Source organism: Colias croceus, chromosome 4, assembly GCF_905220415.1.
Source record: "Colias croceus chromosome 4, ilColCroc2.1".
Lineage (NCBI taxonomy): Eukaryota > Metazoa > Arthropoda > Insecta > Lepidoptera > Pieridae > Colias > Colias croceus.
The window spans coordinates 12,365,638-12,383,992 of NC_059540.1; the positions used below are offsets into that span (position 1 = coordinate 12,365,638).

Genomic DNA, 18,355 nt, shown 5'->3' on the forward strand with positions numbered 1-18,355 from the left:
TAATGAGGCAGTATCCATATTAATTATACCTCAATTTTTTTGTAGAATAAGTGAATTTCAAATCAATTTGAACTCACTTCTATAAATCAATATATAACATAAAACATTGGAAAGATTATTATGTAAATGTGCCTACATCAAATAATGTTAAAAATAAATCTTTTACAACTCTAACTTTAATAAAATCGGTAAATAATTCAAGTCCTATTTCATAAGTTTATATTAGCTGCGTTTGTATAATTTATGGGCAGGCTACGCCGATAGACGCTCATTTAACATAATAATTCTACTTTGAATCCGACTTTATTTCTAGAAACAACATCGTGATTTATAGCTCAAACTACTGTCATATTGCAGCAATTCCCTTCGTTTTCCGACCCAGTTGTCAGCAAACAATAATCAAATTCTTTCATAACTCACAGTGACTTCAAGTTAATAGAGTGATAGATCGTCTTATGCAAATATAGGGTTATAACGAAACAAAGTTGCGCAGTAATGAGAGCCCCGCTTGCATACACTATTGTACATCACGAAATAGCTACGGTTGAATAATTCGCATTCAAGGCATATTTTATGTTCTAGTTCACCAGCCTTCGAGATGTCACCGTAATATCTAGACGCCACGCGATTAATAAGTTATTTCCGCTCCGTCACGACATCGCATCCCTTAATCGCTTTCGTTCGTCGCGTAACTGTATTCATATTCCTCTCTATTTCCAGATGCTGTCGCCACACGACGACGATGACGACAATCACCTTTGCATCAAATGCAACGAGACTATTATAGGACTGGACAATTACGTCAAGCATCGAAAGGAGAGATGTGGAAAGTTGAAGAGTGTTGATAAATCTGTGCTTCCTACAATAGATCCTCTGGAGCCGACGTACAGTCTCGGCGCTGATGTATTTTTTCAATCCTTAGAACTGCAGAGTAGTGTCAAAAAATCTTCATCACTATCGAGACTCACGCCACCGACATCTATTTACAAATCTAGTGCAGATAGAAAAAACACACTAACAATTGCTTCAACATCAACATCTAGAGATATTCCTAGAATGAGCCCATTAGAAAATAATCTAAGAGGAGAGGATTGGATTGGTGGACACAGCCTGAAAATAGAAACAAGTGAAGATAATCAAATGAAACTGATCAATGCTGTTGCAAGTATCAGCGGGGCGGCCAAGAAAGATCTTCCTACATCTTCATATAGCATTAATACGTATAATGATTTCAAAGGAGACGATGACTTGGATGAGTCTGATGATTCAGAAGATGAAGATGATGAAGAGCCGCCTCATGAGGCAAAGTGGAAACCTCCACCAAACTACACAGGTGGGAAGTGGCGACCAGCATCACCAGAACATGATGAATGGGAGCGACTCAGTATAGATGGAAATGACCGTGAAGATGATTACGATGCCCCACCACCTGACCATACAAAAGGCAAATGGGTTCCAGGCCAAGATAAAACACAAATTATGCAAACAACGATCCAATCGAAAGGCTCCGTACAGTACTGGTGTGGACCTTGTAATCGCCGGCTGGGCTCTAGAGCTATTTACGATAAACATTTAATGTCCAACTTGCATATGAGAAAGGTACTTCCAGAGCATGAACTAGAGTTCGCTGGACATCTAGAACCGATAAGAACAGTAGCAGAGAAACGCTCTACACGGTCCACATTATTTACCAATGACACTATTTATACACAATTTCATAGAAAGAGACAGAAATCAGAAAGCGTTAAGGCAATAACGAAAAAGAAGAGAAAAAGGAAACCGATTTTTGTACAATGTTCGGGTTGTAAATCGCGCGTGAGATTGCACTTGATGGGAAAGCACTTGATATCTCACTATCACTTCAGGAAAGCAACTGACATGAAAAGCGTCGACTATAAACAGCTTATTTTAAACAACATGGATGCTGTGGTGCACCAATCACCATTTCAATGCAGTCCTTGCAAGTTTTACACTAACTGGCTTTCGAATTTCATGCAACATTGGTATTCTGAAGAACATGACCAAAAGGTGGCATCAATGAGTGGCAGATTTTGGTGTTCGTTTTGCAAATTTGAATGCGATACATCCCAAGAAATGCTCGACCACTTGTCTAGCTCAGAACACACGGAGGTTGTCGCAGTAATCAATAGATCGATGCCAATAATTATCCGCAAGAAGTCAGTAATCAAATGCGATACCTGCGATATGGAATTTCGGTATAACATAGAAGTAAAACAACATAGCAAGAAAACAGGACATGACATAGCGTACACAGCAACCGATATGTATCAGGAATTACACAAGTGCCAGCATTGCAAGAAGAAGTTCAAATCCTCAGTTTCCTTGTGTTCCCATTTAAAGTCTGAGCATAAAGCAAAAGTTTTCTTTTGTCTCGTATGCTCTAGGGTATTCAATTCTTCATCAGAGGCGAAACAACACAGACAGACATCTGAACACAGAGTACGTACCAAGGAGAAGATGATCGCTCGTGGTTTATGCACTAAAGATTTGAGAAAGAAATGCCCGTACTGTCCGGGAAAAGTACTTCTGAAGAACGTCATTGAACTTAGAGATCATGTTCGAAGAATTCATCCAAATATAAAGAAAAAGTATGTTTCTTCCTGATATTTGGTTTGCTAATCATCACCATTATCTAAATTTGTAAATTGTGTTACAGTCTTTCCTTATATATACGTCTACTTTTCCGAATTTCGATAAAATATCCGTCAACCGTTTCATCGATAGGTCAGAAAAACAGACAAAAGCACAATTCAATAATTTAAATACATTATAGGTTGTTATAGGTTATTGTGCTGCAAATATAAAGACTGAATTAAGTATGTGACTTTATAAAAAAACTTAATTAATTTTATCAATATTATACAGATGTTCCAAATGCGGCAAAGCGTTCACGCTACCCCAAGAAGTGACGCAGCACATCAAACGCAACGCCTGTCAGTTCCTCGAGCCGCACGCCATCAGCTCTGGTCTCTGGAACTGCAGCCAATGCCTCTTCACCACCGACTCGCAGGCTGAATGCTTCTTCCACGAAGTACTCCATACATCCCCCTTACAAGAATCCACTGATTCCAAAACTATTAAATACGCCTGCCCTCTATGCAATAAGGTGTTTAAAAAGAAATCTCTCAGGGAACATTTGAGGCAACACACGTTTGAAAGGCCCTTCGCTTGTCCGGTTTGTGGAGCAAATTTTACAAGACAGAGCAGTCTCAGTAACCATATGAAGGCAAAACATGAAGATCAGAGTTCGGGCCATAGTTCTGAAGTTGTAAAAAAAGTTGAACCTAAATGCGCTAGATGTAAGAAGAAGTTTCTGGATGAGTGAGTATTTTGTTTTTTTTTTGTGATGAATTTGAGAAGAAAATCACCCATTTGAAAATTCGTTTAATGCTAATAAAGTAAGAAGCATAGGTAGTGTTAAATTTATTAAAATTAAATTTATCATTGTCAAAGCTAGTTATTCGATGTCCCTGTACATCACAAATAATTTAATCCAGTCCGAGCGTTACCAGGCATTCCGGTATTTATATAACGTGCTAAAATACTGAATATCATAGAACAAGCTATGAGCAAGCGCTACTAAAATAAAGGCCGTCAACATTCGCGGCGGCGGATGCAACAGTGTCAGCCGTCACACAACTCCTTCACAAATATCAGGCGCATTCATAACGACACCGATACTTTGATACCGTCCCAGTGTTGACGTTTTTAACTGAACACACATAAATCCCGCTCCGGATGCTCTCCGTAACTGAAAATACCACTTACATTTTATTGAAGGCACGTGTTGTTTCGACGATATGTACGATATGCCAAATGGTTTATTCGCTTTGACAATCTCTTGAATTGTCGCTTCTAAATATACCGTTTTGATCTGTCCACTCGCGTGACATAATTCCCGCCTTGGCCCGTTCCTCGTCTCGTTTATAAGCGCTTGTAGTGTCGTGTTTACTGAATAAATCTCAATCATAGTTCATTCTCCGATGCTCATATCGTGGTGTGACTTCACATCTCATAAATCGTTGATATCACTGTCATCTTTATTGAAAAAACAACGATTTTCTGTGAGACGCTCGCTGTACGTTACAATATTCTGTAAAGTGTAAACATATTTTCTTGTTTATATACATTAATAACAAACGTTGATCAAAAATGTTAGTTACTTTATGAAAATAAGTAATCAGATGTATTAAGTACAATACTGAATACATATTTAATTTGTAATTCATCATAAATAAAAACTACTTAAATCACCACAAAACGGTGATAACAGCGAGTTTAGCCCCATTCAGGCCACTAACGGCCATGATGGTGCAACTTGGTACATCTGATGTGCATAATGCACTTAGTGCTAACGTATAGACTGTAGTGTTTGCGTAATGACACTTTGAGAGTCCAATTTTGGAAAAGTTTGCTTAAGTGCCGGTGAAGTTTGGTGTTTGGGTAACTTAACGCCGTTTGCCATACATTCAGTTGAACGGTATCAATTTAAATGAGTCTATATCATGTAAATATATGCCAGCAATGTATGTGCCTCCTAGTTTAGTAGCCATTGCCAGTTACGCTACGAAAAAACATCTAAAAATTTAAATTTATCAAAAATAGGTACCTACGTTTAACTTACGCACGCAAATTAGTCTGCTTTCAAAAGTAATATTTTTCTTTAATTTTTAATCGCTTCGTTTATCTTAAGAATATAAACAAACAAACTCTCCATTATATTATTATAATGAATTCCTAAAACGCTATGACAAAATTTGAACAAAATTAAATCGATTAATCGACACGACTATCAGCTGGTATCAGACTAACCTTTAAAGTAATCAAATTATTTAATTTTAATTTCAATATCTTTCTAAATTCTAACGTAACCTCATACTCCACGCTCATTAACTTTATTAAACAGACAGGCTGGGATCTGTCGCAGTTTTCTGAAATAAAATGCAACAATTCTAAAAGTTCAACGGTCGCATACCTCGTTAGCTGCAAGCGAATTCCTTGGCGCCTCTCTCGCCCCGAAATTATGTAATGGCGATTCGTCCACTCCTATTTATTACTGTTTTACGCTTAACAGGTAATAAATATGCGCAATATGGAGGTTGTATATGAGTCGTTATTTACATCTAATCTTCGTTATATGTTTCAGAAAGCGTGGGTGTAGGATCGATGTCGATTCAATTCGCAATACACGCAGCATAATATCATAATCTTATGTGATATTTATATTTGAATATGTTTGTTGCCTTGCCTGGCTTCTATTTCATCAACTTATTGTTTTGACCATTACTTTTTATAAGGTCATAATTTCATAAAATTTAGCATTGAGGAATTTCGTTGATTGAGATGTTAGAAGCTCAAAAGTTTAATGTTTCTAATTCGGTTAAAACTTTTGCAATCTTTGCATCGTTTTATGCGATCTAGCTAAGTGGTTATAGCACATATAGATTCAGTCTGTGGTTCAGTGCCTTTTGATGATTTGTGAAATATGACGTCATATCCATTCATATCAATTCAAATGAATTAATTATGTAGGACCTAATAAAAGCAATAATGTTTCTATTTACATTAGATGTGAGAGACTTAGCTTGTTTTTGAAATGCGAAATGGAATCAAAACACATCATAGACGTTCCTATCCTTAGTTGGATCGCATAATTAATTAATTGTTGAACATGATGATTACAGAAAAGAATTGAACGATCACGCTTGTCCAGTGTTTGAATTGAAATGCCCTGAAGAGCAGTGCACGTTTGTAGCGAGTACTCCGTCACAATTGTTCAGGTAAATAAAAAATAAAAAATTTGTTACAATAATTTATACATTAGTTTGAACTTAATTAAACTGAATAGCAATTTTAAATACTTTAATTTGGGATGATTTACTTATAACATTCTTATCATTTTAGTTATTAGATTTATAATAAAAAAAGCTTGTAAACGTTTGAAAGATTTTAATGAATGGTAAAAATTAGGCGGGAATCGAACCTACTTATTATAATTTTTAAACTTTTCGTTAAAAATTTATACAATATATTGTGTCAGCGCCATCTAGTGGCATAATCAAATATTATTATGAACGTCATGCATCGTATGTCAAAATGAAAATTAAGCACAAATTAAGTGTAGTGATACATCTAAGAATATCTAGATGGCGCTGATATAAAAAAACATAAAAAATCATTATTTTGGCTACCATTAAATAGATAATTATTGTTATTTAAATTATAGGCATCGCAAAAGTCACGGGATAGCGAAGGTTCATGAATGTTCTGAGTGTGATTTCAAAACAGATCAAATTAGTCATTTAAAACGACACATGGTTTGCCACAAAGGAGAGAAGCCATACGCGTGTCCGCATTGTAACTTCACTTGTGGGAGCTTGGTAAGTTAATTCTTTGTTTTTTTTTGCTATATTTTATTTATTATGCTTAAACTGTACGTGTAAAAATTTTAAATACCATGTAATACGTTTGATAACAGTGCCATCTATTAAGCGAATATGTAACACTCAATTTTGTTTTTCAGGAAAATCTTCGTAAACATGTTCTTAAAGGCAAAAAACATCCAGGGATGTATCTTTATCAATGCAAGTGTTGCGAGTACCAAACTAATTTAGCCACGGAATTGCGGATGCATTATATAACAAAACATCCTGATAAATACAATCAAAAGGCTGCTGTTGAAGAAGTTAAGAATCAATTGAAAGTGAAATTGTTGTAAAATAGTCTACATATTCAATGTTATTTTTATTATGATTATGAATAAATACTTTTTGAATAAAATAATGCTGGATCATTTTGGTAGCAAAAGGAAAGTATTTTTCAAAACCCTAGTAATTTTTCACACAATACCGAATTTCTGGATATCACTTCTTCACTTCCTCGCCGTCCGCGTCGCCTAGCTAACGCACTTGGTCTGGACACGACTTACCTATTCGTTTGGTTCTAGCGCCATCTCTTAAAACTTTATCAACACAGAATTATTTTTAAATTTAGTTAATCTAGATGGCGTGCCTGTCCTTTAATTTTTTTTATAAATGCAGTAAATAAAAAAAAATGGTTTAAAAACTGCATTAATATATTAATTATTATTTTACTTGAAAATTTTATTAAAATAGGTAAAAAATTACGTAAATTATATTAATTTCAAAGTCATAATGGCAACACTGCAACTCGTTTCCGTATGTCATTTTTCCAATACTCATGTCTCATGGGTGGACTGGAGGGAAAATAAATAATACAACATGGTGAATGGTGTAGCGTAGCCGCGCATGTTGAATATTTCTATAAATTCGCCGGTTAGGTCTTTTGTTAATGCAAAAATAACAAACGTATTATTACAAACAATATAAATAAATATAAAACTTTATCGTTACATTGGTGTGGTTATTTTATGTGATAATTGAGTTAAAACAGTAAACACACGCGTAATAAATATATGAAACAGTTTTGCGATGGATTTTTATTTTTCTGTGTAGTGAATATTATTTGAAATACATATAAAATGTCTTTAAAGGTAAGTGCTTTAACTGCTTTTCTCATAATATTAAGTTAATTAATTTTTATTTCGGGTAGATTAAAGGTACAAACCGTTATAGCTAATTTACGTAATTATACATATTTTATATAATTTTATAAAATCCAAACACATACGCTACCTACACTGAAATATTATTTTTAAGGAGTATTTGTTCAGAAATAATAAATATAAAAAAAACTTGTGATCTGCTATGAAAATTGAAATGCATTAGGTATTCGAGAATGTGCAACCTTGACTTGGCGATACGTAAATGTAATGTTTATTTTTATATTTGCGTATATTTGCCGATTTATTAAACGCTGCAGATAAAACAGTGATAGTGTTTTATGTATTCCATTTGTTATGTTTTATTAAAAATTTATTTAAGCATATCTTAATATTATAACATATTAACGAGGGGATTGGTGAGGTTTATAATTTTAAATTTTGTATTACAGATAGTGTTCTGCTGCGCTCCGCGGTTTCACCCGTGTGGCTCTGCTCCTGTTGGTCTTAGCGTGATGATATATAGCATATAGCCTTCCTCGATGAATGAGCTATCTAACACCGAAAGAATTTTTCAAATCGGACAAGTAGTTCCTGGGATTAGCGCATTCAAACAAATAAACCATCTCTTCAGTTTTATAGTATTAGTATAAATATGATCAGAAAAGAGTAAAAGACAATACAGAAATAATAAAAGAAATATTTTTAAGACATCCTATGCAATAAAAATAATAATAATCCCAGAATGTTTTAAGAAATCCTTTGTCAGAAATAATATCAATTCATACGGTATATCAATTTTAGAGTATTGGCTCTATGAAAATGAGCTTTGTTAATTAATTCAGATAGATAATATTTAAGAATTTAAATGCTCACCTTGGGGCTTGTGTTTGAATACCTAGTAAGAATTTTGTCCCTATATCCAATATTAATGAATTAAAATAAAACAAAGTTATATTTTAATTGTCAGAACTAAAGCATGATACATACAAAGGATTTCAACTGCTTACAATTTTTGGGAATCTATGATTAAAAAAGCTCCAAAAGAGATCAAAATTAATTGATTTGCATTAATTTTCAATTTAGCCTTTAGGGGTATATTTTTTTGTATGTGTAATCAATAATCATCATAAATATTTAGGAATCTGTGGTGTGATAGAGGAAATATATTTATTAGCACATACAAGAGAAGCCATGAGTGGAATAAATCTGCTAGCTCTTATACTGCCCCGTAGGGTACTATACACATCTCTACTTAATATTATAAAGCTTAGGATTTTTTTTTGTTTGTTTGAATGCGCTAGTCTCAGGATTTACTGGTCCGATTTAAAAAATTCTTTCGGTGTTAGATAGCTCATTTATCGAGGAAGGCTATAGGCTACATATTACCACGCTACCTACAGGAGCGGAGCAATGCAGGTAAAACCGCGGGCACAGCTAGTGTACTTATTTATCGTACTACATCAAGCTCGTCGCGCTGTCACTCATTGGCGCCACCACGACCTGTTTTGAACCTGTTCACTCGCTGAAAACAATTTTTTGTTTGTCTTATTCTAGAAAATGTCGCAATCTGTACTCATATCTTCTTCTCTAATATATAAAAATCAATGCCACTTTTCGTTGTAATTCCATAACTCGAGAACGGCTGAACCGATTTCGATAATTCTTTTTTTATTATATTCCTTGAAGTACGAGGATGGTTCTTATGTAGAGAAAACGTTAATATGTACCACGGGCGAAGCCGGGGCGGACCGCTAGTATAATATAAAAATGAATCGCAAAATGTGTTGGTAAGCGCATAACTCGAGAACGGCTGGACCGATTTCGATAATTCTTTTTTTATTATATTCCTTGAAGTACGAGGATGGTTCTTATGTAGAGAAAACGTAAATATGTACCACGGGCGAAGCCGGGACGGACCGCTAGTTATAAATGAAAGTAAATAGTAATCTGTCTGTTGTGATTTCACAGATAATCTGATGCAGAGATTTATATGAATTTTTATGAGTAGGTAGTTCGAACCTTGGATATAGTGGTTTACAATATGAATAAGGAAATTGTATCAATGATTGTTTGTTCGAAAATAATGAAGCGTAAGTGAACAAAACCGCTTACGGAGCTAGTATGTAGGTACTCAAAAGCAGGCAAACTGGCAGAACTGGATTGTTTTGTTTTGACTTTGTTTTGTATGGAGGCAGGGTAGAGACATCGTCTTCTGTACTAGGTACCTACTAGTTGTATTGTCTACAAGAATAAGTCAGAATGAATGAATGAATGATTATTTGGCTCCCTGAAGTAATTAACAATTATTAAAGTAAAAGTACGTAAATTATATCGATATGAGACCAAAATATGTCCTTCCAAATAATATTCCGGTCTATAAACGAAGATTTTTTGAGGTAGAACAGCCCCAAAAAGATCAGATTAAAACCTGAAGGGTATCTTTGAATGCAAACATACAGAACCGTTCTTTACTAGAGTTATAAATAAAAATTCCCAAACATCACGGAGCCCATTACATTCAGTTTACACTTAAAATTAAGTATGTTCCAAGTTCCAACGTTCCGATGTTTATTTGTTCAGAGAGTTGAATCGATCGTGCGAGTTGTTTGTAGGTCGCGTAAATATATCCTGCCATTCAGAGGAAAGCACCCAGCACCCAGCCCACGGCCGTCTGGATGTGTCTGGAATCTGGATTTAGCTTTACCGATCACCTAACTATAGGTACATTGTTTATAGTATGAGACTGTATCGTTGAGATAATGAATTTGTTATGGTGTATGTATTTGCATTTAATGCTTTATAATAAAAGTTTAATTGTAAGTGATTTTGTTAGTTTGTAAGTAAAAATATTGACTTCATAATACCAGTTTTTTGCACATCCTCGCATTTATAACATTAGTACGGGTAAATAATTTAAATACAAATTGCGTCCGGTTTCCTTACCGTTATTTGAATTATTTATGTAGGTATTTAATTAAAAATAAAAAGTGTAGGATGTGATTGATACTTTCATAAAATTTACTTATAACCGAATTATAACTTTATGTAAAATAAGAACGTAGGTGTCATTCTTATGATAATAGTAGATATTAATTATTCTTACAATTTCCATTCCTGCACAGGTTTAGAAAAAGTATGAATAAACCATAGAGATCTAGTTATTTGATCTGTGGAATAAACGTACTTTTTCCAATTAAGATTTGGAGGTTTCAAAACAAGAATTGGGTAATAACACTTATTACATAGAGTAATAACACTTATTATAACATGGCATATTTTTTATCGAAACAATTTCCGTCCTCATTATACCTAGGTATCGTCTATGTTATGCCCAAGTCTCATATTTAACATATCCACCACACGAGTAGAATCCACTTAATTTCTAAACACCAAATTAGTAGCTAATTAAATGTAAAATAGCTGCTGTCTCTAAATAAGAACATTGGAATCTTGATTGCTAGAAAGGTGTGAAACCGTGTATGTCCTCTGTGAGGAAACCTTTATTTGGGTTAACTTCACTGTTTTATCAGAAAAAACATCTAGAAAGTCAACACTTTGAATCTGTCGTGCACTAAAAAGGCTCTACGCAGAGGAGAGCCTAATAGAACAATTTATACATTTTCTTATATATCAAAGATTCTGCTAACCCTTATGGCTTATATCTTAGCTCACTAGTTTTATTACCTTATAGCTAATTATTATTATAAAACAGAGATGTTTGTTGCACTTCACTTGAGCAAAAAACTACGCCAAGAGTAGGTTTTCAAGAGATAAATTTCCAATGCTATCATAGACTTTAGCAGTAAAATATCATGATATAGATAAATAAAACATAGTTTATTACATACTTATTACATCCATTTTATTATCAAGTTTTTAGATTTTATAGATATAATTTATTTATTTTTCCTATACGTGACTAATAAGAATTTACGTAATAAAATGCATATGGTTATAATCATATTATTTTTATAACAGGATATATAAATGCACGAGTATATCCTACATCCTTTATATAATAATGACTTGTGAGTATACTGGCATTACAATTTTTCGCATTGATAAAAATATTACGGTCTGCCGTTAAACCTTATATCGTAACATAGAGGTATATTTATCGTATTTTCTCATCCAAATACTAGCCTTTTACAAATTATTACAATCGTAATAATAATATGATGTGTGTCTGACAGACCTATTTACAGGCAGGTGTTTGGTCGTGAATATAATTAGCTGACCAGTGCGATGCCCTTAATTCGCGACTCTTGAGACACGGCCGTGTGGCTCATTTGCACTAGGTTTAACTATTGTCACGTAGTGTAATAAATGCTAATTGATAGTATTGATTATTTGCTTTTTAGTGATATCTAATTACTTAACTGGCCATTACTGACACCAGACTGTGCAACATCTATTTTTATGTTGACTGTGAATCCCAAACTGCTCTACGAAGCTTGATAAATATTTCTTTCTTCTCACTATGTTATAGTCTGAGGAATATCATAAGTAAACTTTGCTTTAGATCCTTACAATTGTCAAATAACTAATCTTCATAAGACCATGAAATATATCGGTTAAGCTCTTATAGACATCACTGATATAAAAACAAATGTATTACCATAACAGAAAACAATTGATGTTTCGTTCAACAAGTTAATCAGCTCGGATGTTATACCGAGTTAACCTTTACGCTATCCCAGGTATTTAGCGCATGTTATCTCCCGGTCTAGCGTACGTTGTGTAAGCTTAGCTAGTAATAGACTTGATTATCTGATAACGCACGCAGCTCAATTGCTTAAAACGGTTTTACATACCCACTTGGAAATGATTGACGCAAACGGTTTTGCAAAGCCAATCCTGTATTACGTATTTGGAAGTTGTTAACTCAATTTATGTTGGAATATTTTAATAAGATTTGTTGGGTTAATGGCTGAACAGTTAAGTAGACTGGTCTAGTATTTTTATTGAGAGGTATATCGCTCCAGCTTAATCATCTGTCCTCTTCAAAAATTAAAATATATTCACATATCTTCATAAGAGGTCGTATAAGTATTTGTTAAACGTTCACACGTAATTCCTCTTAAAGGTTCATTGGCCGTTCAAAGTCCTCTGTCTAATTTACATCGCAAATATAATTAAGAAATCATACTCAAACTCAAAAGCGAGCAAATGTGAATATACAACACGTAGGAGTTATGTTTAGATAAAGTGATGTCACTGCCGGTCATTTTGTTATTCAGTAAAGGTCAAATTGCTTCCTCATTATTCAAAGAAAATAACGGTTTAAATCCGTCAACATTTCCCTTATAACTAAAAATCACCTGAAAAACTAAAAATTCCAATCTCAATCATCTTAAAATCCGATTCACAGATTAGGATTTCCTTTTCCCTAGGAAAGACACTTTTTTTACATGAAACAAGTTTAGAGTGAAACCACGTTTATAAAGCTAGTTTTCCATATCATCTCATTCCGTAGCAAGTTTTTGTTATAATTAGCGATGGATGCGTTTCCCTATTCCCGGATGCTTTCATATACCTACATAACATACCACTTTTTAACCGACTTCAAAAAAAGGAGGAGGTTATCAATTCGGCCGGTATGTTTTTTTTATGTATGTACACCGATTACTCCGAGGTTTCTGAACCGATTTACGTGATTCTTTTTTTGTTCGATGCGGGATGGTCTCGAGTTGGTCCCATAAAAATTTTATTCGGATAGGCCCAGTAGTTTTTATTTTATGAGCATTTTTGTCTGTACTTGTAAATGTTGCAAGTGCAAGTTTGAAGTCGGTTGTTCTTAACGCAGTTATCACTTGTACAAAAAAGTGCATACATATGCATCAGACTAGGCTGCTCGATGAACATAATATTTGAAAAGAAATATATAAATACAAGCTTATCAGCAACTATTTACAAAGGTTGAATTATGTACTATTTCAAATACCTCGGTTTTTCGTAACATGACTGACTTAAAATCTAGCAATTATTATCACTACAGTCAATCTCCCGTATATTCGAGTGAATGTGAATATTACATACATATTACCATTCAAGGCTTCTTCAGCCATTAACCGCCTTTTCCTCAAGTAAATACGAAATGTTTTCTTAAAGATAAGAGGATAATTTACATAATTACGCTAAGCAGGTAGCGTGAAATAACCTTGTTTAGGTTAAAATCCAAGGACGAATGTTAAACCTTTATAATGTTGTTAGACCTTAACGAACATTGTTTCAGCTCTGTGTTTGTCCCTGTTAGTATACATTTCGTCTGCATACTGCTGCATACTTATACGTTTAAATAAAATAGGAGAATCCTCAACAACCTTCAACATGTATACCATTACTGCTTAGAGCATTCAATCCCTCCAGTCTCAACACAGTAAATACTGTGGTAAATATTAGCAAGCTACAAATCTAAAAGTCATTCATAGCAATTAACCAAGAACGCCACGTCATTCCATTGATAACAAAACATTCAATGTAACTAGTTGCATTATTTTTCTTTTCATACCAGCTCTGGCTTCCGTTACTTTCAAGGCAACTTGCTGATCGCAAATAGGCCACTTATTCGAACTATCTAACGTTGTGTTGAGGTGGTTCATGTTCTGGTTATGAAACAACACTTTATTTGTAATGTTTAAAATTTATAACTAAAACAAAATGCTCAAGTGGAAATACACAGTTGATCGATGTGACAATTTCTTACACATACGCACTTAAATGCCTCATTTTATAAAACTTGAGGGGACATTAGAATCTCCATAAGTTCATGGACAGGATTTAATTCTGGCTACAAGCATAAGACGACAAATATACAAAAACCTTCTGCAATTTTAAAATTTCTACTCCATACAATAATCCTGGGTTTCCTTTTCATAATAAAATGCATGCGGCGACGGTGTGTGCCTTCCGTCTGATATCGATTCGGGCTTTACCCAGCACCTCTTTATTTATTCAGGATTTTTCCTTTCATATCTCATGAATAATATGATAAAGTTTTGCTTTATGAATGAAAAATTTTATTATAATTTTTGACTGACTTTGAAACAAATGATATCTATGTAAAATAAATGGCTCATGATACACGGTGACCTATTAAAAATTATAATCAGAAGCTACAAGTATTTTACAGAAAACGAGCGAGATTATTGTAAAGAGGAAATTTACAAAGGCAGTTCTAAGCCCTAAATAATTCTACTTTGGAATAAATGTATCCATTTAAAGCGCGGAAATAACAAAGAAAGCACATTTATAAATGTAATTTTAGCTTCAAAACAGTAGTGATTTTAGATATGCTACGAATTTCATAACTCATGACATGGCTTCGTTCCCATGACATCCTTTGATGTTAATAAGGGAAGTTCGGCAATTTGCTCATAAACTTTTTTGTATTTATGCCGTCCGGCCTCAGGAATGTCAAGAGGAAATCTATTAACTTTGTAATTTCGTTATGAAACTTGTTCGGGTTGTTAGAGAAGAAATCTGAATAGTTTGGGGACATGCCTCTTTTAGTTTATTTTTAAGGTAAGGATGTTATAGGTTCTGAGGTCTCTTTTAACTATTAATAATTATGCTCTTCTTGATCCAGTTTTCTATAATAATTTGTTCGTAGTAGGTAACAAATAATCTTGAGCTGAAAATAGTAATCGCATTACATTTTGTTTGCGAGCATTTTCTTGAGCCATCTTTTTAATTCAATTCATATGTATCACCGAAAACTTCACACCAATATCCTTTTATATCCCTTGCAAGTTAAAATAATAGGCTTTCAATAATTTACTAAATCCTCAACCTGTCGAAATTCTGACCAAGTTTTTCTTTAACCTTGAAGGTCTGTTGAAAAGGTTTTCTTACGACCCAATATCACCTTAGTAATAATAAATTGTTATTACCTATAACATATGCTTGTTCCCACATTATTTATGAAATAGTCTGACTCTGTAACCTAGTTTTAATATACTTTTAGGTATGCTTTATTGACTACTTTATAGGTAATTGTCAGTTTTTGTCGTCAACAAACTGGTTGGAACAAAAACTGTAGGCATCAGGTTTCTTCCTTGTTTGCAGTAAAACTTGTTTTTGTCTAATTAGAGATAAAATTTATATTGTTAATGAGGTATTTGGAAATATTAGTTTATGGATATCTTAAATTAACTATGGGGTAGGAATTTTGTTTTATAAATATTTTTCGATTGATAATTATCCCCTGATGTCCAGTTACTATCTTTTTTCCTCTTTAAAATATGTTCAACGAAGATAAATGTTGAAAAGGTATTTTAAGTTTTATCACGAAGATTATTTAAGTGCAACTGGTGTAAAATTAGATTTGTTGAAAAGAAACGTTTTGTAAATGCAAATAGTAGAAAGTTAAGCAGCGATCGAAGTAGTTTTTCCATTAGTTTTGTTCTGACCTTAACCGTAACGTTTGTCGGCAAATAACAGTTGCCAAATATGTTATTTACTACTATGGGTTAATGTCAAGGCTGTGAATGCCGTAGTTTAGAAAAGTCGATACTTTTGCTTCCGTAGTTATTTTAATTGGTTTGGACTTTGGAGCTCTAAATAATTGTGTACAAGGGTTACCATGAGTTGTAACTGATGCTTAATGTTAATTGATTCGTTACATGATTAGTCATTGTGGTCTATGCTTAAGAAAAATTGATTCCTTAGCCGATTAGTCATTGTTCTCGTTGTAATAAGATATTTTTTTACTGGTACTCATATCCTTGCAATCCATACTAATGTCAAAAATTCAAAGCCTCTGCAAAGAAACCATGGCTCAAATGATGAATCGATTTTGATTAAATTTGGCATGAAAAATTGAAGGTCAAGATTCGACATTCAATTGGTACTTTGAATCATTCAGACATTTTTGTGGAAAAAGATAGACAAACAAATAAGCATTAGCTACTCTATGTCCAGCGTATATGAATAAATAAAAGTCCCATTTTAACCTTTCGAAAGGAAACATTCGAAAAATCTTTGAGCTTGAGTTTAATTTTTAGTTTTCCCAATATTATTAGAGATCTAATCGTGATTTACGTTTTATTGTATTAAAATGCAGCTAAGACAAAAATGCAAGTTGTTCTAAAGCTGGCTTGCGCAATGCAGCCCAGCGCAGGCGAGCACAAAAAGTAAGGGCACGACCGAAGGTACATCGAACTTTAAGATTATGAAACTGACCTCTGTGTAGGCTCTTTCTTTTTGCAATATTTAGCTTTTCAATTCTAAATATGCTTATTCTTAATGTTAATTACACTAATTTGTTCAAGGATATCGAAGTTTCTTTATGATTTTTGGAAAACGAATAATAAGCGTTGATGGGGAGATCTAAACATAGAGTTTGATAAAGATAAGAGAGATTAATAAAAATTAAATTTGAAAAAAAAAAAAGATTTTTGTTGGTGATTGAATGTCATTTACAATACTTGTTTTTTTATATGTTCATATTTATATTTTTTATATTTTCATATTCAAACTTCGCTTTAAAATAAAATGAAAATGCTTGAATGATTTCTTTGTAAGAGCCGATGATGAAACGTACTTTTGTCTTTTCATTGTTTGCACAAGGAACAATAAACTCAATTAAATTCTCATTCCACATACTTTTGTAAAGCCTTGAAGTACATATTACGTTTTAGAATTGCCATTTTCTTTATATTCACAATTGGTTTGCAAATTGTCTGTACAATAGATTTTCCTTTAGCTCCTTAAGGGGCCATGGATTGAAATTCATGTTTCTAAATCATGTTATTTTCAGAGAAATCATCATATTTAAAATCCTAAAAAAATATATAGTACAGATAAACGTTTGATCTAGTGGAATTTTTGGATAGAAACACAATATTAAACATTTCACTCGATAAAAAAAAATTCAGAAGTAACATCGATTTTGAAAGCATAATCAGTTTTATGAGAATTAGGGGAACGCTATGTTTATGAAAATTTTACATTTCATTTACTAATCAGGTTTTACAGGGAAATTTTTGGATAGATTTATAATTTAGCCCTTATTTTTTTCTATATAAAATTTAATACGTAAATTGCAACTCGCGAGCACCACCCCAGTGCCGACAGAGTCCAGCCGGACGTCATCGAAGGAGGACCTGTGCTATTTTTGCTCGCAACCACGTTGTAGTCGCCGTTTGCGTATATAATATTTAAGTTTATTCAAAATAAGTGTAATATATAGAAATTACTTAAAAAAATACTCGTATCGAAGTACACAATAATAACCTATTTTTTTTAAACAGTGTTTGTAAATAAATACTTTTTGTAAGTTGTGATTTAATTAAAATGGCGAATAAAAAATGCAAAATTAGGAAAAGAAGCCTACCTAAAGTGAAGAAGATCAGAAAGTGTATTGCGTAAGTATTTAATAAGTTCCCATTTACAATAAAAAAATAAATATTCGAATAATTAGATATTATCTATTTTAACAGACTAGCTAAATCAGTATGATAATTTTTATTTTCATTTTACAATTTACCTTAGAGCAACAACCAGAGGCGGTTCGTGACAAAATTGTATGGGTGTTCACTTGAAATAAAACAACGAAAATACAATAGCGTTAGCGGGATAATATATTACAAACAAAAAAAAATTAGCACCACATTTTATAAATATCTATTTATACACTAAAAATTACAAAGTACAGGCTATTTCAAAACGAATTCAATGATTATCAATTAATAAAATTTAGTAAATCACCGAATTTGCATTACTATTTTCTTCTACTAACGCCTGCATATAATATAAAAAAATAAAAACGAAAATCAGTAAAAATAACAATACTTTCGCCTCTATGGA

General features: G+C 33.2%; 2 protein-coding genes across 2 annotated transcripts in view; both read left to right on the forward strand.

The window, feature by feature from the left end:
* Nucleotides 1-287: 287 nt before the first annotated feature.
* LOC123691494 (zinc finger protein 433) lies at nucleotides 288-6,743 on the forward strand. The gene is made up of 5 exons (XM_045635913.1): nucleotides 288-2,609; nucleotides 2,887-3,342; nucleotides 5,706-5,801; nucleotides 6,248-6,401; nucleotides 6,545-6,743. Exons 1-5 carry the CDS (start codon nucleotides 721-723, stop codon nucleotides 6,737-6,739), a joined length of 2,790 nt encoding a protein of 929 aa, XP_045491869.1. The 5' UTR covers nucleotides 288-720; the 3' UTR covers nucleotides 6,740-6,743.
* A 496-nt stretch (nucleotides 6,744-7,239) lies between these two features.
* The window catches only part of LOC123691360 (ankyrin repeat domain-containing protein 29), a 36,537-nt gene continuing 25,421 nt past the window's right edge, over nucleotides 7,240-18,355 (forward strand). The window contains exon 1 of the mRNA XM_045635701.1: nucleotides 7,240-7,534. Within this exon, the coding sequence (XP_045491657.1) occupies nucleotides 7,523-7,534 (12 nt within the window). The 5' untranslated portion in view covers nucleotides 7,240-7,522. The remainder of the gene's footprint in view (nucleotides 7,535-18,355) is intronic.